This window comes from Panthera onca, chromosome A2 (assembly GCF_046562875.1).
Source record: "Panthera onca isolate mPanOnc1 chromosome A2, mPanOnc1 haplotype 2, whole genome shotgun sequence".
Classification (NCBI taxonomy): Eukaryota; Metazoa; Chordata; class Mammalia; order Carnivora; family Felidae; genus Panthera; species Panthera onca.
This window is the reverse complement of record NC_138340.1, coordinates 463,399-484,703: the sequence shown is the minus strand read 5'-3', so window position 1 is coordinate 484,703 and position 21,305 is coordinate 463,399. Positions and strand designations below refer to the sequence as shown.

Below are 21,305 nucleotides of genomic sequence, written 5' to 3'. Positions count from 1 at the left end.
CAAGCCGCCAAGGAAGGGAAGGCAGAGCAATGCCAAGGACAGGAAGCCTGTTAGAAAGGCTTGCTGTTGCAGCGCCCAACACGGCTTACAGGACACCAGGAGTGTGTCCTCCTCCATGGCCCGGAACCAGGGTCGGTGGGTGGCAGCGTCACAGGCAGGGCCGGGGGGCCCAGGACGCTAAGTGTGTAACCTCACCTACTTGTCTCTAAACCTGGAAAACAAGGATCCACGGGAGTGAGATCCACATCACACAGAATTCACCATCTCAAAGTATTTCGGCGGCATCGAGCGTGTTCACGGAGTTACGCAACCACCATCTCTATGTAATTCCAGAACATTCCATCTTCCCAAACCCAACCCGGTCAGCCAGGCCCCGCCCCCACGAGCCCCCTTCCCGCCTGCGGACGCGCCTGCTGGAGGCGAGTGGCATTCCCGTGCATGTGGGTGGACGGGCTGATCGTCCGTTACCCGCCGGTGGGCACAGGGCTGTCCTTACGGGCCTGCTGCTAACACACATCGGTATACCCTCGCCTGTCTTTACATCCTCAGGGTTTGGGAGAAGGATTTATTCACCGTAACTCCTGAGGCAAAGTGAAACAGCAGAGAAGGTGGCAACACTGTTTTTTATCCCCCGCACCCCCCCACCAGGCTTCCTGCTTTCCAGGCCCAGCAGCTGCTCCCCGAGGCACCTCTGCCCCACCACACCGGCCCCTCTGCAGTATAACGCCAGGTCCAGCTGGAGCCCTCCTCCCACCGAAGCCTCTGCTCCCGCGGCCGGGTCTGATCCCCAGGCCGGGGCAGCACGGCCAGTGAGGCTCCGCACCCCCACCGCCCCCAGCGTCTGTCACCAGGCATATGACTGTGCTCGTTCGGCGAAGGGCTCCCCCACACCCAGACGAGAGCCCCCAAGGGCAGGTCTGGGGGCTGCGGGTGCTGGGCTCGGCGCCCGCTAATGAAGGAAGGAAGGAGGCTCACTGAGGCTCTCGGCCCTGGGCCCCCTCCCATCCCCCGCACAAAGCCTCTCCCCACCGACCGAGATGACTCAGCACGTCCAGCCTTGTTGCCGGGGCCCCAGGTGGGCCGGGAACAGAGTCCCTGGGGGCCGCCCCAGCCTCCCCCATTCACAGACAGAGCCGCAGGTGCTGGGGCCGGGCAGGCAGGGCGGCAACCACTGGGCCTCCCCACCACTCCCCCGGGCCACTGTGCACCTGGGGAAACTGAGGTGGGCAGAGGGCAGGTCTCCTGGCAGCACCTGTGGACCGCCAACAGCTCGCCTCGTCCAAGGTGGCACGGCCCCAACGTGGCAAAGCTCGGGCCCCACCCCTCGCGACAGGGACCCCGGAGCAACGTGGCGAACGAAGACAGGATGGAGCTCAGCGGGCACCTGGCGGGGAGGTGGGTCGGGGTGCAAGAACCCAGAGTGGGGGACCCTCCCTGTCTGTGCTCCGAGCCCCAGTCCACCCATCGCAGGGGGCAGGGATGACGTGACCAGGAAGCCGGTGCCCCGTCCCCTGCGCTGCAAGCTCGCAGGCCAGCGGACGGCCCGGCCGGACTCCCGGGGAGTTTTGCACCTGAGGGAAAATTCTGCCGTGGAAACTCCCACGACACCTCTCAGAAGAGGTGGACGCCGAGCGGGAGCTGTGTCAGCCCACAGGCGTCGGCCGAGACGACCGTTTTGCAGCCACGCTGAGCACCTTCTGTACGTCAAGGCTGCTGCCGGACGCTGCCCAAGAGAACCGCAGGCCAGTGGGGGACACGGCAGGATCCGAGGGAGGCGCAGTGGCCCCGGGGACGGGGGTCACCGGCTGCCGCACGCAGCAGGGCCTTAGGCGACGTCCGGGCGGCCTCGCGCCCTTCCCGTGAGCCGCCCTCCTGGTGCACCTGACCCCTGGGGCACCCGCCTGGGCGACCAGGCCGCCTTTCGTTTCCCGTCAGCGCCGGCTCAGCCTCCTCCACACAGATGTGGTGAGCCCACGGGGCTCGCAGGAGATTGAGGAAGTGATTCTGGGCAGGGCACAAACATCTGTCCGCTCGGCCTCGCACCCCCAGCCGGCCATGTGCCCCTCTCTGAAAAGACGGCACCCCACCCATGACAGATATTAATAAAAAGCTCCAGAAACGAGTCATAAGGCTTAACGTGGAGCTGAAGCTTAGGGGCACTTCTTTCTGGATTTCCAGATTGTGCGGGCCGGGCATGCGCCCCGATGCCAAACTGCCGTCCTCTCCCGGTCGGCCTTGTGCACGGCCGGGGCCACCCCGGGGCCTCAGTGAAGTGGGCAGAGGCACCTGCGGCATCGAGGTGGGGACCAGGGGGACCAGGACGTAGCTGGGGGTGGGGGATGGGGGAGGAACCACCTTGACGGCCAGACAAGCTGATCGCCCGCCAGCACCATGCCAAAGCTGGGGAAACTGAGGCCCACGGGGGCACACCCACAGGTCCAGCCCTGAGAACGCACCCTCGATGGAGGGTGGCTGAGGAACGATTCTAGGAAGAGGTGGGGAAGCGGCAATTCCTTGCCCCACGCAGCATGCAAATGACAGGCAAATCCCGCCGGCCTCCAGTCCCTGTGGGGGCCCCTCACCCACTGGCCGAGGGGAGCCCCCCTGGGACCAGGAAGCAGGGGGGCTGAGAGAAACCTGCAGGGCAGCACGGAACCCAGGGCCTGGCCCTCGGGTGCCCCGGGCCGTGTGGAGCCTCGCAGGGCTGGGGAGAGACCCTGCCCTACAGCACCTGGCACTCTGGGCAAACGCTTCAGGTCAGAAAGCCAAGAATCCTGAATCTTCTCCCCTCAACCCCGAGCAGTTAGATATCCAATGTCGCACTCGGCCTTGGGGCATTTCGTACAAGGGTCACCAAACAGCCTCGCTGCTCCCGCCTGGCTCCCGGCTCCGAGCGGCCAGGGGTCCAGTGCTGTGGCCAGGGCCCGGCACCCAGGAACTAAAAGTCCCATCGTGGGGTTTTCTCTGAAAGGGAATTTCCTGGTGGCCGGGAAGGCTCAGAAAGATGTCCCTGCCCTGGCTGTGCTGTCCCCGTCCTGCCATCGCCGGCCAGCCTGCGCCCGGTGCAGAGAGCCAGGGGGCTGCCCCCCCCCCGCCTCCCTCCCTCTGCCCAGGAGTCGAGAGGAAGGGGCCCCGGGGTCCCCGCTGGGCACACCCACAGGAGCCTCTGCCAGAACCCGAATGGAGGACACAAGGAAGGATTGGGTCTGCCCCGGGGAGGCCAGCGGCTGAGCGGGACCACCAGAGCTTACCTCCTGGGCATCCCACCTCCGCGTGGGCCACCGTCCTAGGGACAAGAGGAGCCGGACACGGAGGGGCAGCCCCAGGCAGCACGCGGCTGGCGCCCGCCCCGCCCCACCCCTCCTCTGCCAGGACACCCGAGTGCTAATTAACTACAGCAACAGCCAGCACTCACTCTAACGCTGCCCGGTTCACAGACAGGGAAACTGAGGCTCACGGGGGGGGCACAGACAGCAATGGGCCGGCGGCGGGGGCCAGAGAGAGATGAGAGGCCTCAGGCCCCACTGTCCTTCCCAGAATCCCACACCCAGTCAGCGAGTGCGTGGACTGTCCCCAGGCCACCACGGGCAGGGGCCACCTGGGAAAGTGGCAGCTGAGGAGAAAGCATGGGGGGGGGGGAGGGGAGTCTGGGCCGGGGGAGGCAGAGCAACCAGGGACCCGGCTCTAGGCCCAGCTCCCCCAGCAAAAAGCCAGGTGACCCTGGCAGGCCACACTGGTTCCAGCCAGACCGAATCCTGGGGAAACATCTGTGCATCTGGTCACAAAGTGGGGGCGATGAAAAACACTAGGAAAGTTAGCAGCCCCCACCTGGCCTGCCACAGGGAGCCCCTGGGGCCGGGGGGCTGGGCAGGTGCCACCGGTGGGGGGGGGGGGGGGAACCCTCAGAGACCCCTCACGAAGCAGACAGGGACACAGCTGGACCAGGAACTAGGGCCCAAGGCCACCCCCCACCACGCCAGCCTGGGCAGATGTGAGACCCACCCCCAGGGGCCACCGCACCTGGACAGGAACCCCGAGACCCACCACCCTGCCCAGACACACCCACAGCCCCCGTACACGGCCCAGGGCGCACACAGACCCACGGCCCTCCCCACGGATCGGCAGGCCACGCCACCCCAACGTGGTCCCTGGCACAGGCACAGACACTCCCTTCCAGCCAGACACACAAACAAGACACGCCCTCACCCTCTCGAAGATAATGGCCCCAGACAGCCCGCCCGCCCTTGCCACGGTGCCAGCCCAGCCCGCTGGGCCCCACACCCCCACGCCGCGGGACGGCCTCCTCTGCCTGCTGTGTCCACGGATGCGTCCCCAGGGCCCAGGACGCAGGCTGGTTCGCGGTAGACACCCCGCGCTCTCGTGGAAGGACCAGGCTCAGGCAGGCACACCCGCGGGGGCACAGCCTGGCACTTCCTGCCCGGATCCCGGCCGCGACCCCGCCCCCAACCAATCCCCACGGAGGGTCCACAGAAGGCCGGGCCTCCCGCGGCTGCCTGAGGTCCGCCTGCAAGGCTCGCTTCTTACAGGGACACGGGTCATCGGACTCAGGGCCCACCCCACTCCAGCACAGGCTCATGTCAACTAACGACACCCGAGGAGACCGTTCCCAAACCCACGTCCTGGCGTCCCGGCAGACGTGGAGTCCGGGGCACTGACTACTATCAGCTCACAGCGCGTTTCTTCCTGGAATGTTTTTGTTTGTCCGCTTTCCTTGTCAGGGAGGACCAGAGTGTGGCCCTGAGGTGCCGGGCCTGGTCTGGCTCTGTGCCCCCCCCCCCACCCCCCCACAAGACCCCTGCCAGCGGGGCAAGGCCGCGTCCCGTGCTGGGGCCTTCAATAGGCAGACTGGTAACCGTTTAACCCCGTGACCCCCCCAATTGTCCTCAGCCGCGTGCAGCCTGGCCAGCGGAGAAGGGGCGGTCCGTGCCCCGCCCTCCGCGCGTGCCCACCCACCAGCCTGCACCCCCAGCCGCTCCCCTGACCCAGCAGGGCGGCAGCGTCTGTAAATGGGGTCACAGGGCGGCTGCAAACAGCCAGGGAGACGCCCCTCCACGTCCCCAGGGGCGATGCCGGCCCCGGGATCTGGAAACTTAGGGACAGGGGGTTTACGACGCAGGCAGGGAAACTAAGGCACAGAGAGGGCAGAGCCCCACCCAGCAGCCCCCCCGACGACACCTCTGGGTCAGGGAGAGCTTGTCCCTGCCCAAGATCCCACAGAGCTGAAGAAGGAATTGAACTTGGCAGGCCCCCCCCTCGCCCCCGCCTCCTGCCCTCAGGCCCTGTTCACACCTCAGGGCTCCCTGGGGAGCATCAGCAGGGGGCAGGCAGGTTCGGAGGTTGAGCTGACCCCAGGGCCAGTTGAAGCCATCACTGACTTGGACAATGTGACTTTCTGGCTAATGGTTAATGGGTCGCACCTCGACCTCACGCTTCAGGGCCAAGGTGAGCCCGTTGCGGGGGGGGGGGGGGGGGGGGGGGGGGCGCGTGGGCACACCAGGCTCACACGCACGCGGGCCTCCAGCTCCCTGTATTTGCACACAGCCACGGGGGACGGTCAGCCCATCACACAGGGACCCAGGGGACATGCAATGCACTGGGCTCCCCACACTCTGAAACACATGGGCCCGGCCTTCCACAAGCACGTCCACACCCCAGGACACACACCAACACGTCCACGAAGGGGAGGGACACGTCACGCGGTGCCCGTGCACGTGCGCACAATCACAGCAGGCGAGGGGACGCACAAACACACCTCCGAGGCGACAGATACGCATAAGAGACGCTGCAGGGGAGTTCGCATGGCTCCAGGGACTTTCAGATGAACACGCAGGAAAGCCTCAGCATCAGCACACGCGTGGGTTACAAACACCCGGAGGGTCCCAGGATGCCCCCGGCCCCCCCCCGCTCCGGTGAACACAGATGCCAGCAAACACGGGGCCCTTGGAGACTGCCCCCCCCCCCCCGCCCCCCAGGTCCCGGGGACCCCGCCCCCGCCCCCCCCCCCCCCCCCCACGTCTGAGGGCTGCACCCTGTGTGGCTCACCCGTGCCCATCCCCTAACCGGACACAGAACGTGGACACTGCCCGCTGGGCACCACTCCCTGCAGTGGCTGCGTGTGTTATTAGAAAGCGTGGGGCGGGCCGGGAGCTTGGCAGCGGCCACTAGGGTGGGGAACGGGTGGTGGGCGTGGGGCCAGGCCCCGGCGGCCGTGACCCCACGGCGGTGACTGGGTGGCTGGTGGCGGCGCAGGGGCCAGATAAGGTTCTTCCGCTGAGTCAGTGCGGTTCCCAGGGCTGGCACGGGCAGGGGCACAGTGCCAGGGGCTGGCGGGCGGGCACCCTCCCCATGCCCGCCACGGCCCGCTGGCTCCGTGCCAGCAGCCACAGCGGCTTTGATGAGGCAGGCGCTGCCCCAGGCGGGGTGGGCCCAGTTCCCAGGGGCTTCTCAACACCCTCCCCGCCCCCAAGCACACGGCCCCGGGCTCCTGGCGCCACAGGAAGAGGCTGGGCATCAGAGACGGGCCCCAGGACACACAGGGCCTGGCCTGCTGCCCACTCTGTTCCAAGCCCGGCAGACGGATGTCGCCAGGTTCAGGACCTACTGTCTGACCTCTAACCCTTTGCCCAGGCTGTGCCCTCTGTTCAGGACACCCTCTTCCACCAGAAACATTTTCATCCTTCGCCCCTGGCCCAGCAGACTGAGCCTCTTCCAGTCCTGTCCGGACCACAGGCCCAGAGGGGTCCACCCGTATCGCTCACTTGCCCCACTCCAGACCCTGCCAAGGCTCCCCTAGAGCCCACCTTTCGTCTGCCCTAATGTCTGCTCACCCCCACCCCTCCTACTGGATGTTCCAGCCACACTGTTCCCAGACGCACACTCTACCCTTCTCTCTCCATCTAGCAAACTCTTACGTATCCCGCAAAGCCCCAGCCCCAGAGCGTCTGGGCAACCTTCTCCTCAACCTTCCCCTGGCCCAGCCCCAATCCCTAAGGGCTCCCTGCAGCCTTGGGGGCTCCCAGGCAAGACAAAGAAAATCTGACAGCTCCTCCCCAAATCCCCACCCCCACCCTATGTTGCCCAGGGCCAAAGATGTTCACGGCAGCATCATTTACAACACGCAAACAGGGAAACAGACACTGTTGTTGTCAGCCCCACGAGGAAACTACAGTAGCTAAGAAGAAGCCAGTGACGGGGAGCGCTGGGATCCACAGAGACACTGAGTGAGGACAGGAGCAGCGGCCAGCCTGGCAGCCCGAGACATGGCACTTTGACACCTTACAGGACACATTTCTGGACAAGAATGGCCAAAGCAAGGCCAGCAAATTCCCTTTCTCCTTCCACGAGAATGGTATCCAGTGCTACTTCTGGAATCAAAAATGGAGTTAAAAAAGCAGCCGTGTATCTTCTGTAACTAGGAAAAAACAAAAACCGAAAAAAAAAACCTAAGAGGGGCGCCTGGGTGGCTCAGTCGGTTAAGCATCCGACTTCGGCTCAGGTCACGCTCTCGCGGTCCGTGAGTTCGAGCCCCGCGTCGGGCTCTGTGCTGACAGCTCAGAGCCTGGAGCCTGTTTCAGATTCTGTGTCTCCCTCTCTCTCTGCCCCTCCCCCGTTCATGCTCTGTCTCTCCCTGTCTCAAAAATAAATGAAACGTTAAAAAAAAAAAATTTTTTTTTAATTAAAAAAAAAAAAAAACAAAACCTAAGAGAGATGAGAGGGCCAGAAAAAAAATGAAATGTGACCCCAGCCTCACTCTGCATTGGGCCGGGCCTGCTGTAGGGAAGCAGGACACCCACAGGCATAAAATGGATCCCAGGAGGCCTGGGCAGGGTCCCCAGCGAGGACACAGAAGCCCCTGGGGCCTGGAGCCTGAGGCAGCAGGTGGCCCTTCCCACCTAAGTGCCCGTGTGTCCAGGCCCCAGGTCCTGACACCTGATGTGAGGCCCTGGACCCATCGCCTCCACTGCACACAAAGGGGACAGAGGCCCAGGGGTCCCCAGAGCCCCAAAGCCGAGGTAGGGCTCGCTCCCGGCCCGTCTGTCCACTTCTCCAGCACACCCTGGAGTCCGGTCCCAGCGCAGACACCTCATCCGTGTCACTGGGCGGTCGACCCAGCCACCCCACGCCAATCTCCGTCAGAACAACCGGTCCAGCACTCAAGTGCCCTCCCCGGCAGGATCCGGGGTGTGTGCAGGGGACCCGGGTGAGAGGCCCATCAGCTTCCTGCACGGTTAGGTGACGTGCCAGCCGGAGCTGTCACCCTACGTGTACAGGGTATGCAGCGAAAGAACATCACCTTGAAAAGCGGGGGGAAGACACCCCTACGTTTAACACCAACCCAAACCACAGTGAGACCTCACCCCACCTTGACTTGGGCGCCAAAGTCGTAATCGCTGGTGATCACAAGCGCTGGTGAGGACGTGGGGAGGCCAGAGCCTCGTGCGGCCATGGGGAGGAAAACGGTGGTGCCGCTGTGGGGAAGCGGTCAACGGGTCCTCGAAAGGTCAGAGTGACCGCCTGACCCAGCGATCCCACTCCTGGGGTTGTGCCCACGAGGGCTGAAAACACACATCCACACAAAACGCGCACACGTGCTCACAGCAGCACGACTCACAAAAGCCCAGGGTGTGAGCAACGCCATCCACAGGTGAGGGCAGACACACGGGGCACCCACTGCGCACGCGCACACCCACACACGACCGCGTCCACCGTGCACGCGCACATCTGCAGACGAACGCATCCACGGCGCACGCCACTCCGGTGTGTGCACTGCGCACGCGCACGTCCACAGGAGCCCGTGTCTACCGCGCACGCGCACACCCCCGGTTGACGGTGATCACCGTGCGCGTGCACGCCCCTCAGGTGCATCCACCACGCACGCGCACGTCCCTCGGCCGCAGCAGAAGTGAGGCGCGCACACCCGCCGCCCCGCGGTCGGACCCTGAACACGCGATGCTCAGAGAGGGAACCAGACGCGAGAGTCCACACGGGGTGTGGGCCCGCGTGTGTGAAACGTCCAGAACAGGCTCATCCAGGCACAGGAAGGGGGCTGGTGGGGGAGGGGCTGGGAGAGGGGGTGGGGGCATAAGAACTAAAAGATGCATTTACAAAAGTTCATTTTTGAGGTGACCAAAATGTTCTAAAATAGACGGGTGATGGACGCATAACTCCGTGAAGACACTAGGAGCCACTGAGTCGCAAACTTTGGGTGAATCACGTGCTATGAGACTTGATATCAATAAAGCTGTTGAAAACAGTCCCCACGTTTGAGGAGCTGAGACCAGGGATCCCGATCCTTAAGCAGTCAAAGATCTGAGGTTAAAAGTCTGCTGGAGGGGGGGCAGGGTTAAAAAAAAAAAAAAAAAAAGTCTGGTTTAAAATCCTGCAATGCCACTTTCTAGAGCCCAGGCACACTGTGTCGGGGACAGGAAGCCACCGGGATGCCACATGTGATGCCAGGAGCCTAAGATCCTAATGGCTGCTGCAGCTGCCCGATCCTGGCCATGGACTCCAGGCGTGTGGGCCCCGTCCCCGCGTGTTCCCAGGGCCCTACAGCGGGGAGGCCCCAGTGATTCAAGGGAAGGTTCCGTGGCCACGAGCCTGCCGCTCCGGGTCCCTCCCTGCCCTGGCCGCCCCGGGACCCGCAGCCACCCGGAACTTCACGGCTATCGAGGGCTCGTAGGGGAAGTCGGCCCAGGCCCTGCCAAGACTGGGGAGGAAGAGGCAGAGACAGTGCCAAGTGGGCGGCCGGCCGGCCCGGCTGCCACGTGCCAGGAAGGCTGTGGGGCAGGCGCCAGAGTCAACATGGCCCAGGACGGTGCCGACACCGGCGACACAGGTGCTCGGTCAGCCGGACCTGCCGGGCTGGGCGGGAACGAGTCCCCGTGCCGCAGAGAGGCCCTCCCCTCCCCCCGGCCCGCACCTCCCACAGCCCCATTGCCTGGGGACCTGATTCCGTCTCCTGCGGGGGCCGGCCTGGCAGCCTCTGGCCTCCACACACGAGCCAGTCTGGGTCCCGCCTCAGAGCCTTTGCCCGAGCCGTCTTCTCTGCCAGGCGCACCTGACCCTCACAGCACAGCCCGAGAGGCTTCTCCCACCCGGCCCCCCGCGCGTCCCCCCCCGACCGCCTCAGCAGTGCCAGTGTTTCCTGGTATATGGACCTCCACACCACAGCACGGGGGCTCTACGTCTGTAGGGGCTCAGTATGACCCTGACACTGACCGCATGCACGTGGCTTGGGGTTCCCTGACCCCCTCTGGCTTCAGTTTCCCCACCCCTGGGCATCCCTGAAATATCACCATCGTGTTCCAGACAAGTGCGGGTGGCTACCGTGGCCCTTTGTTCCCGACATGCCCGGGGGCTTTGGGGTCTGAGCCTGTGACCTGCCTCTAGTCAGTGTTGAGCCCCAGGGGCTGAGGCCACTGAGCAGGGGCGGGAGGTTAGGGGTCCTGTCAAACTCTGACCTCACAAGGACTGTGTGGCCTTGAGTCTCCCTTTGGGCCTGGCCATGACCCTGTAATGCTGGGTGCATCTATCTAGCTCTCCGGCCCCCGAGCCTGGAGCTCTCTGTAAATATTCCGTGAACAAATAAATATAACTTGCCCACACTGTGCCCATTTGTGTTATTTTGGACCCAGAGGACGTTAAGAGCAACACTGTGGCTCAGTTTTCCCATCTGCAAAATGGGACAGGCAGGAACCCAGCCCGCTGGTGTCTCCTTCTGAAGGGGAGAGACACTGAGGCAGGGAGCAGGCTCGGGTCCACACGCAGGGGCGGAGCCTCCAGCAGGAAGGGGGTGTGGGGGGCACCGTCCCCCCTCTACACCCCTCCCCTCCTCATAGCTCCTGGCCTGTCCCCCTCAGCACGTGTCCGATCTCAGGTCCTCTACTTTACGGGTCCTGTCTCTGCCCGAGGCAGGTCTCGGAGGACTGCAGGATGCACACCGCTCTTCCCCAAGAGAAGCTGGAGCCCATGCCCTTGTCCCCGGAGGCCAGTTCCCAGTCCATTCCTCCAGAGCTCCGCCAAGAGGGGCCCACAGCCAATTCTGGGAGGCCACTCGTAGCCACCTCCCAGCTCTCACACGCTGGCCTGTCCAGTGGAGCCCTTCGAGGCTCAGGCCCTGGGCCGGGGCACGCCAGGTCCCCCGCCGGCCACTCCTGGAGGTCGGGGCAGGGCCCAGCTGGCCACGGACTGGAATGTGAGCCCGGCCGGACGCCATCTGGTTTCCATCTGCCCAGCCCAGCTCGGCCCAACTTCAAAGGGTCCCCCGCCCGGCCACTTCCTCTGCCCCGGCCGCCCGCAGGGAAGGCACCAGGACGGCCCGGCTTCCTCCCCGCCCCTCTGTAGCCCCAGGGAGCCGCTCTGCAGTCCACACCGACGTGGCCACCCCCGGCTCAACCAACGGCCGTGGCCTCGACACGCCAGACTCCACGCTGACCGGCAAGGCCTCCGGCCCGTATGCCCCAGCCCCCACCTCTCTGCCCACACGTCCACCCGCTGGGCCTCACCCCGAACGCACAGCCCAGGCCGAGCCCGGTCGGGCCGCGTGGCCTCTGCCTGGGCCCCTTTCCTTGCTGTCTCTCTGCGGGTCCTCCTGGTACACGCTCCGTCCCCGAGCAGCCCCCACGCTTCTCTCTCCTGGCTCTGCTCCCTCCCCCACATCCGCGCATTCCACGGCCGGCCGGTCCCACCCACGGGCCCCCATCTCGGCCGGGCGTTCTGCAGGGCTCCCAGCGTGCAGCTGGGTGCCGCCCGCCCCGAGGCCCCCGTCACGACGCGCGGCCCACCTGCTTGAACTGCTCCTCGTACGTCCAGTCCCCGTGGTCCGGCGGCTGCAGCTGGGGCGCCACGTGGGCGGCCCCTCCAGCGTGGGCCAGGCCGGCCCCTGGGCGCTCCTGGCTGCCCAGCACCCGGGGCCCGCCGTCACCCCGGAAAGCCTGGGACGGCGGGGCCCTGCGGGGGATGAGAGCCGCGGGACCCAGGCCGGAAGAGCCCGGGGGCCCCAGCCCCTCCTCGTCCTCGTACTCCGCCTCCTCGTCCTCGTCCTCCTCCTCGTCCTCCTCCTCCTCGTCCTCCTCCTCGTCCAGCTCTTCCTCCAGCTCCTCCTCCTCCTCCTCCTCCTCCTCCCACTTTGGCTTCCTGGGGCAGGCAGAGGGCACAGGTCAGGGGAGATGGCGCCAGCTCACTGCAGCCCCAGGGCAGGGTCTGCTCCTCGCCAGAGCCTCGATTTCCCTCTCTCTGCACAGAAGAGCGGCCGCCACCCCATTGCAGGTGCTGGGAGGGGCGTGGGCCGTAGTCTACGCTGTCTTGTTTCCCGTCGGCACAGAGCCCCACCTGCTAACCCCTCCTGCACTCGCTGCACAGGCTTCCTTGGCGGGCCTGGAGGATCGCCCAGCCAGTTCCTGCCGCAGGGCCTTTGCTCAGGCTGTTCCTTCTGCCAGGCATGCTGTTCCCAGCCCCAGACACCTCTCCCCACCCCCATCCTTCGTCTTCTCGGCACTCCTTATCACAACCCACAATCACCCCGTTTCTCTGCTCGTTAAATGTATTCCCAGAAGGGTCCCACCGGGGCCCTGCCAGCACTCAGCTCGGGGCCTGCGCACGACCCAGGCGGAACGCACCAGCGGGCCAGCCAGCACCCGTTCTGTGCAGGGTCCCCCCCGGGGCCACTGAACCTGCTGTAGCCTCGCCGGGCACGGGGCTCCTGGCCACACGTGGTCGGTGCCCTCAGATCAAGACGGCATAAAGCTACAAACTCAGGCCCCCCCCCCCCCCCCATTTGAACGGTGGCTCCCATCCTGGTTGGTACGTGTCCACCGTCCTCCAGAAGGTTCTAAGGGACAGCACGGATCTCAGCAGTCGGCAGGACAGCGTCTGGTCCTGCCTGCACAGCTGTGTCCCCAGGGCCCAGAGCTGCCTGGTACGCATCGAACCCTCACCCACCGCTGGCTCGCGGCTGGCCCGCAGACCCCCGACTCACAGGTCACCGTCGGAGCCCACGTCCTCCAAGCGCTCATCACCTTCGGCACGTCCTGGTGCCTCCCGGCCTCGGCCCGGGGGTGCAGGTGAGCCTGGCGCCCCTTCCCGGGCCGTGTCCTCGTCCTCCAGGCCGGGGGGCCCGTCCTCAGAGCCGCCGGGGCTGGGCGGGTGTCCGAGGCCCGCGGCGGCGGCCCGCATGGCGGCCAGCGCGGCCATCTGGGCCCGCTGCATCCGGGCCTTCTCTGGCTCTCGGTCCTCGTCCGGGGCAGCCCTGGCCCGGGCCGGGGGGCCGGCGGGCAGCTCGGGCGGCAGGGGCGGTGGGGGCTGCCGGGCCTCCAGCTCCTGGCGTGCCCGCTGCTGCCGCTGCAGGAGTGTCTCCATCACTGCCTGCAGCTTCATGGCCCTGCGGGCCGGGCCGCCCCGGGCACCAGACGTGGGCGGCAGGGGCGGCCCCTGCGGGGAGGGGGCCTGGCCGCACTGCAGTGTGGGGGCCTCAGGGGAGCCGGGACAGTGCAGGGTGGCGGGGGGCGGGGGCGGGGGCCGCCGGGCTCAGGCTGAGGGCATGCCAGCGGTGCCTCCTTCTCACGCCAGGCACCGGGCAACGGCGGCTGGTGTCTGGCTCATTCACGGGTTTGCAGAGACCTGGGGGCGGCAGGAGAGACCGTCAGACCACACTCCAGGGCTCCTCGGCCCCATCCCCCCGATTGAGGTCAGACCGCAAAGGCCTCTGGGAAAATCTCTCCCCACCATTCCCATCAGGGTGCAGACCTGGAGGCCTCCCTGGAGGTGGTAGATGGTGCTCTCCCCATCCGCCCCCCTCTATCTGCCCTCCGGGCGGCTGGGAAGCGGGGTCACCCTGCGCTGAACTCCTGAGGGTCTGAAGGTGGCCCCCACCAGTCTGGGCCACAAAGAAACGTGCGGTTCCTGACCCCACCTCCTGGGGAAGACCTTGGATTATTGCTTCATAAACACAGCAGGGGGACTGGGCATTCCCGGCCTCCGATTGGCCACAGCCAGCTACCAGGCACCAGAGTCCAGATGGGTTCCGGGTTCTGGTTCCGAGCTCCAGGTGCTGCCTGGACCCCTGCTGGTGCAGCCCCGTCCAGATGGTTCCAGGCGCCACCCCCCTCCACTCAGGCTAACCAAGACCGTGGCTGGCCCAGACCGAGGGCTTCCTGTGTACAGGTCCTGCGATCACCCTCCTCACTCACGCTCCCATCCCATTCCTCAGCCTTGACCTCTCTAGGCCTCAGTTTCCCCATCTGCAAGATGGTGTCCTGACAGCGCCCACCTCTGTGCTCAAGCAGGGAGGAAGCAAGTTTGTGACGGTAAAGGCAGGCACACGGCAGGCACCATGTTGTGTTAGGGAAGGAGGCGCTGGATGGTCCCCATGTTACGGATGAGAAAAACTGAGGCCAGGAGATGCCCTGTTGGAGGACACACAGCACGTTCCCGGCAAGGCTGGGATTTGAACCAGGGTCTGAGAGACATCAGAGCCTCCCTCACCACCCCACGTGATCTCTGCAGGGGAGTCCTCCTGCCCTTTGGGACCCCAAATGGGGCCAACGCCCCCAGAAGGCAAGGAACTGCGCCCCAGCCTGGGGTCTCCTCAAACCACCACCAACCCTAATTGCCAAGGTCTCAGGCAGGGACACCCGGAACCTAGCATTGCTAGGCCTCACCAAACAGAAGGACGCAGGTCCCACCCCAGCTCCCCCCCCCCCCCCACCAAGCCCAGGCCACACCCCCACCCGCCCAGACCGCCAGTAAAACAAACCGGGCAGAAGCCAACAGGCCCAGTAGTGACAACACAGACGATACATCGTGGGGAAGGGGGACGGGAGATGGGGGGAGGGGACAGGAGACTGCCCCCAACCCAGCAAATGAACCCCCAAGCCACTCCTGGGGCAGACAGGGACCCACACACAGGAGGGGCCGGTGGGCACAGGCTCGTGGTCACTAGCTAGCTCACACCCATTCCCCAGGATGGCCACCTTCCCAACTCCCATAGTGACCTGCTAACCCGAGCCTGACGCCACTCAGGGGAGTCTTGCAGTATAGACGCCCCCTCAACACACCCAGTCAGGGGAGGGGCCCTGCAGAGCCACAGGGACCCAGTGGCCCTCTGCTTTCTCCCCAGACCCCCTGCTGCTTCCATCTGGATAGGAGAAAGGGCAGTGGGGGGGGGGGGGCGGTGGGTGACCCCCGTGGGAAATGGGAGAGGGTCATGTCCCCAAAGGACCTTGGTTTCCAGTAGGGACGGGGTCTCAGGGCACAAAGACCCTCTCAGAGGCCACAGTGCGAGAGGCTGACCAGTACAGTCTGTCCTTGGGGGCAGTGAAGTAGCACCCAGCCCCCCACTCTCCACCCCTCCCAGGACTGGTGATCACCCCCCCACCAGCCCTAAGAAGTGCTGAGGGGACATTTCACGCCCAGTGTCTAGTCTGGTCCACTACCCCTCCCCCACATTTGACAACTTCAAGACAAGCCCCCCCTCCCTACGGAAACGCTCCGGGCAACACCCCCCTCCTCTTTGGGGGGCAGAAGGAAGAGGCCAGAGGAAGCCACTCCCCCCCCCCCAGCCTCCCACCCCCAGGCCTGCCGGGTTTAATGACCCTTCCGGGTCGCCCAGTGGGGGAGGGGAGCAGGGCAGGCCTCCACGTTGGGGTTGGTGGAGGGGGCAGGTGGGAACCCCAGAGCTCCCCTGGGCCTTGCCTGGGGCCCCCATGGCCGCCATTAACCCTAAGCTGGCGACGCCCACCCCCTCCAGACCCCTCCCCCAAGAGCCCTTTGTCCTCAGCCCCTACCCCCCACTTTATGACAACCCTAAGGGAGAGGCATTCCCAGGCAAGGACCAGGCAGGGGTGGGGGTGTGCTGGGTGGTCGCTGGAACCTGACTAGGGGGCCAGAGGGATCCTGGGCCACACCCTCCCCCCAATGCCTCCCGGAGAGAGAGGTCACCCGCTTGGGCCGGGGCCTTGCAAAACACGGTTATTTAAAGAGTTGTGCAAGGCTGGGGCCCGCGGGTGGCGAAAGGGGCCCCTCACTCCACGAAAGGAAGAGGGGGTGGGGTGGGGCAGAAAGCTGGGGAGGGGGCTAGGAGAGTCGGGAGTGGGGCGGCCCGGAGGAAGTGAGAAAAGAAAAACCGAAGAAAGAGAAGAAATAAGACGACAAAAACCCCAGTCCGGATTTCAAAGGCTTCTTGGAAAGCGACCGATTTGCATGGGGGGGGGGGGCAACCCCTCCGGCCCGGGCGACTAAAAACGGAAGATTATTGACAAATCCGCCGCCTGGGGTCGGACGCCGAACGTTGGAGTTGACAAACGCGCGCTCCCCGCGCTTCCTGCGCCCGCTTTTGTGTCTGGGGGGCACTGACCGAGGCGGGGGGGGCTTTTCCCGGGGATCCCCGCCAGAGTGCTGGCTGCCGGGCCGAACCCACGCCCGGGCGCGGGCATGGGGGGGGTCCCCCTCCAGGGGTCCCTTTCAGCTCCGGAGCCGACACTTTATAAGTAAGCCCTCCAAGCTGGCGAGGGTCGCTAGGGAACTGCCCTCCCCACCCGGCGTTCCCACTCCGCTCGGGGGTCGGGAATAAAGCACCCGATTCCGGGGAGGAAAAAAAAAATGAGATAAGAATCCGGAGCGCAGCCCCCAGCGCGCGCCTGGAGACCATTTCCTTCCGCTGGGGGGTGGGGGGCGGCGCTCACTCGGGACCCCCGACGGCCCTAGCGCAATGTGGTAGGGGGTGAGGTCTCCGAGGGGGGTCGCGGAGAAAACCACCCCAACTCGGACCCACCGGAGTCGCCTTCCCGGTCCTGGGCCCCCACCCTTGTCCCTGCCCAACTTTGGAGACCCCCCTCACTGGCTTCCCGGGCGCACTGCGCCCACCCGGGACCGGAACCCGCAACTTAAAAGGCCAGCCTCCCCCCCGCCTCACCGCGCAGGGCCCGCTCGGGGGGCGCATGCCCTGCGCCTGGCGTCCGGCCCTGCCCCGGCCGCGCCTGGCCTCCGGCCCGGGCCGCGAGCTGCGCGCTGCTGGCTCCCGGCCGCCGCCGGGTTTGTGCCGCGCGCCGACTCACCGAGCCGCCCGCCGAGTCCGCGTCTACACCCCCATCCGACCCGATTGGTAAGAGTCTCCCCGCGCGCGGCCTCCCCCGCCCCTCCCCTCCCCCCGCCGGCGCGCTCACCGCCCCGCAGACAAATCACCGGGTGACAAATCGCTCTCAGATGCAAATACCTCGCCGGTGATTCAGCGCTGCGGCCCGGGACGCGGGGAGGGGTCTCGTGAGGCCCCCTCCCCCTTCCCGGACGCCCCCTCGACCCCCGCGCTCGGTCCGAGGACGCACCGCCAGCCCAGGAGTGTTGGGGAGGGGGAGAGAGTGGCCAGAAATTTTCAGGTCACGGCCCCTTTAAATGATAATAAATAATAAAAGGGAAGGGGAACAGCTTCGCGGGAGGCCCCGCCCCCTGCTTAGGGACGGTGGGCAAAGTGCGCGCCGCGGCCCCGAGCGCACAGGACGCCGAGGGCGCGGGAGGGACTGGGAGCATCCGAGGGGGAGGGGAGGGCTTTAGACCTCCGCCAGGGCGGGCTGGAGGGACCCGAGCCGGGTCGGGGACCCCTTCACCAGCTCTCCCGGCATCTAGGATGGGCCTGCCCTTCCGGGCTCGGAGTTTCACTCCTGTCCCATAGCCCAGCGACCTGGCGCTAGAGACTTCGCCCCTCCCCCCCACCCCACCCCCAACAGAGCCTCTGTTGCCACATCTGTAAAATGGGGATTAAAGACCCGGTGATGACTGGAGCTACAAAGAAGAGAAATGAGAGCAGGCCGGGGGCTAAGGGAGGAGGCCAGGGCTCTCGTCGGGGGTGCTGCAGGGTGGGGAGAGGCCTAGGAGAGGGAAAGCTGCCGCCGGGGGGGGGGAGGGCAGCGCTGCTTGGACACAAGCGTGGGGGTGGGGGAGTGCGTGCTGGTCCTCGGGAAGACTCCTTGTGAAATCGTGACGACCCCTGCCCCCGACTGTCACCCTCTAGGAGGAGAGAGAAGATAATCTCCTTGGTAATAATAACTTGGTAATAATTTTCATATTCTGAGCCTCCCCTTGCCCGCCATGTGCCCTATGCATGTTCACATCTCTGTGTAGGAGAGACTCTTAATGTCCTCATTTCAAAGAGAGCGACGCCGAGGCACAGACTAGGGTGCATCGAAGGTGGGGATGTGGATGTGGGCTCTGCTGGGAGGTCTGAGGTCCAGGGGCCACCCTTGGGACTAATTGCAGGGGCCCGGCTGCAGCCCAGATGTGAACCAAGTGGGAACACGGGTGGGCAGTTGGCCTGGGGGCCACTTGTCCACGGTCCTACCGGGTGGAGCTTGGGCCCCTGGTTTTCAGGGTTGGTTTCATGTACCCTAAGGCTCACGATACTGACATCTTTTCAGGACATCAAGCCTCCAGTGCAAACTGCAGGTTTCCTGCTTCAGGTGGGGGTGGGGGGTGGGATTCCCAAGCCCAGGGGATGAGTGCCTAGAGGCTGCCCTCACCCCAGGGCTGGAGTCCTGCCCACCGCTTTCGGGAACCCAGCCCTCGAGCCCCAGGGCCTCCTGTAGCCTAATGGCAGCAGGTGGTGAGAGGCCTCCACCTTTAGGCTATTAAACACCCAGTCCCAGCTGCCTGCTCGTCCACACCCCCTCCAGTGGGAGGCGCAGAGACATCTGCCCAAAGAGGGGAAGTTTGGAGAGACCCAGGTGAGCTGGGGAGGAAAGCCACCATAAGGGTCCAGGCACCCCCCCCCCCCCAGGAGCCACTTCTCCCAAGTGCTGGAAAGCCTCTTCCCCATCATAGAGCCAAGGACATCAGAATGCACTCCCTGCCCCACCCAGGTTAGATTCGTGAGCCTCTCTGCCTCGTCTTCCCCTGTAAAAGGAGCCCATGTTTGGTTTGTTTTTTACACTTTATTTTTTTAGAGAGGGAGCGCACGTGTACACAGAGGGGCAGAGGGAGAGAAAGACCATCTTAAGCAGGCTCCACGCTCAGTGGGGAGCCCAACGCAGGGCTGGATCCCATGGCCTCCGCATCATGTAGGACCACAACTTGAGGCAAAATCAAGAGTCCGGACGTTCAAAGGCTGAGCCACCCAGGCACCCCCAAATGAGTCCACGTTAATTCATTCCTTGTATGCTCGTTTTGAAGGTTCCATTTCCTTCTGCTCAAAAGGAGGGGCACGGCGGGGTACTCTCAAGGGCAGGGTGGGGGGGTGCTGCCCTTCCCCCATTTCCCTGGGGAAAGTTGTCCATACATAGCGACTTCCCCAGAGGTGCCCGGTCCTAGAGGGTGAGGGGCTGCAGGATTCCCAGCTGCCTCCAGTGAGGCCATCCTATTTTTAGCCCAGGGAGGGAGCTGGGAATTGATTCACAGACTTGCTGGCTCCACTGGGAGTGGGCAGCAGGCCCTGGTTCCACCTCGGTCCTCCTGGTCCTGCTACGTGATTTCCAGTTGGTGCTGACCCTTCTTTGGTCTCTGTTTTGCAAGCTGGGAAATGGGTACAGGGACCCAAGTCCTATAAGGTTTCCTGTCCAGACCATGTTGCAAGGCCCCTGCGGGTTTGGGACACACACACCCCCCCCCCCCTGGGGAAAAAGTAGCCAGCTCCCCACTCAGGGGTGGGGGAGGGTGGGGGAAGCACCCTCTTAAAAATTCACCCAGATCAAAAAGGAAAGGCGGGGGAGGGCACCTGGGTGGCTCAGTTGGTTAAACATCAGCTTTGGCTCCAGTCATGGTCTCGCGTTTGTGAGTTCGAGCCCCACGTCGGGCTCTGTGGTGACAGCTTAGAGCCTGGAGCCTGCTTGGGATTCTGGGTCTCCCTCTCTCTCTGCCCCTCCCCCGCTCATGCTCCGTCTCTCTCTGTCTCTCAAAAATACATAAATGTACAAAAAAGATTGAAAAAATAGTTTAAAAAAAAATTCACCCAGATCCCAAACAGTCCACCTCCCCGTTTTTCCTCCTCAAACATGTTCCCACATCTGGGCCTTTGCACTGGCCAGTCCTTCTGTGTGGCGTCCCCTTTCCAAGACACCCCATGGCCCGTGCCCTCTCCTGCTTCACACTGGAGCCTCTGCTCTTCAGAGGGTCCCTCCCTGACCTCTCAGGGTCAGGCGTGACCCCATCATGTCACCCTGTTTTCTTTTCGTCCAGGTGCTTCTGTGTTTGAAACGTCCGGTGTTCCCTTCCGGTATTCATTTGACCCAGTGTTCCTTGCTTGAAGCAGGGTTTCCAGGCCTGAGGCTGTGCCTGGCACATAGTAGTTGCTCAATAAATGTTGGTTGAATGAATGAATTCATGTGTTCCCTCCCTCATCCCACAGGATTTTTGGCGTCTGTCTATATAGAGGTGGAGGGGAACAATTCACCGTCTTGATTTCCAAAACAAACAAGCCCGGACAGGGGTGCTGGGCCCGGTGGAAACGACTCAACCCTGTTTTCCGTCACTTGCACCTGGCTCCCGGGTTGCCCTGGCCCTGCAAGCCGGGGTCCACGAAAATGAGATTTTGACAACTTTTTTTTTTTTTTAATTTTTCTTTTAACGTTTTATTTATTTTTGAGACAGAGAGAGACAGAGCATGAACGGGGGAGGGTCAGAGAGAGAGGGAGACACAGAATCTGAAACAGGCTCCAGGTTCTGAGCTGTCAGCACAGAGCCCGACGCGGGGCTCGAACTCCCGGACCGCGAGATCATGATCTGAGCCGAAGTCGGCCGCTTAACCGACTGAGCCACCCAGGCGCCCCTTAACAACTTTTAAAATAAGAGAAAAGCAAATGTACCAATAACGGATGTATATTAATGAATCCAGCCTAAATTATATTAGGTTTTATAAAAACAGTAAAATAATCACATTTAATATTTTCTCATGGACAAGACCCAGGAGACGAAAGTGCCTGCGACCCGGGAAGTTCATGATGCGGCTCGCTTGACCCATTCCGCATCGGGGAGACGCTGCGCCGGGGTCTGGTATGGGGTTCGCATGAGCGACCGCCCCTTTGCGCTGGCGGCTCCTTTGTGGGGGTCGAGCCGGGAACCTCGGTGGGGTGCGCGCCCCACCTGCCGGGCACGGACGGGACTGCAGTCAGGGGCGGGGCCGGCGCCGGAGGCCGCCAGGTGGCGCCGTGTCCCCTGAAAACGACTTTCCCGGGTCAGACGGGGAAACTGAGGCCCGCGGAGTTATTTTCTCCCCTGTGGCTCCTTCTGAATGTTCTACGGTAGAATTGCCAGATAAATACCGGATTCGCGGTTAAATTTTAAGTGTATCCTAAGTTTTGCCCAGG

General features: G+C 64.1%; 1 protein-coding gene and 1 long non-coding RNA gene across 7 annotated transcripts in view; one reads left to right on the top strand and one right to left on the bottom strand.

Moving 5' to 3' along the window:
* The window catches only part of ARID3A (AT-rich interaction domain 3A), a 32,538-nt gene extending 15,128 nt beyond the window's left edge, over positions 1 to 17,410 (bottom strand). Inside the window, exons 1-4 of one of the 6 annotated variants that reach the window (XM_078443762.2) lie at positions 17,231 to 17,410; positions 14,288 to 14,423; positions 12,998 to 13,638; positions 11,805 to 12,156 (exon numbers count right to left, since the gene is read on the bottom strand). In XM_078443762.2, the coding sequence (XP_078299888.1) occupies positions 11,805 to 12,156; positions 12,998 to 13,395 (750 nt within the window). In that variant the 5' untranslated portion in view covers positions 13,396 to 13,638; positions 14,288 to 14,423; positions 17,231 to 17,410. The other 5 variants (XM_078443763.2, XM_078443760.2, XM_078443764.1 and 2 more) reach the window with 5 other exon arrangements.
* Positions 17,008 to 20,542, top strand: LOC132677929 (uncharacterized). The gene is made up of 2 exons (XR_009609439.3): positions 17,008 to 17,119; positions 20,348 to 20,542. It is a non-coding gene; the product is annotated as an uncharacterized LOC132677929 (long non-coding RNA).
* The last annotated feature ends 763 nt before the right edge of the window (positions 20,543 to 21,305 follow it).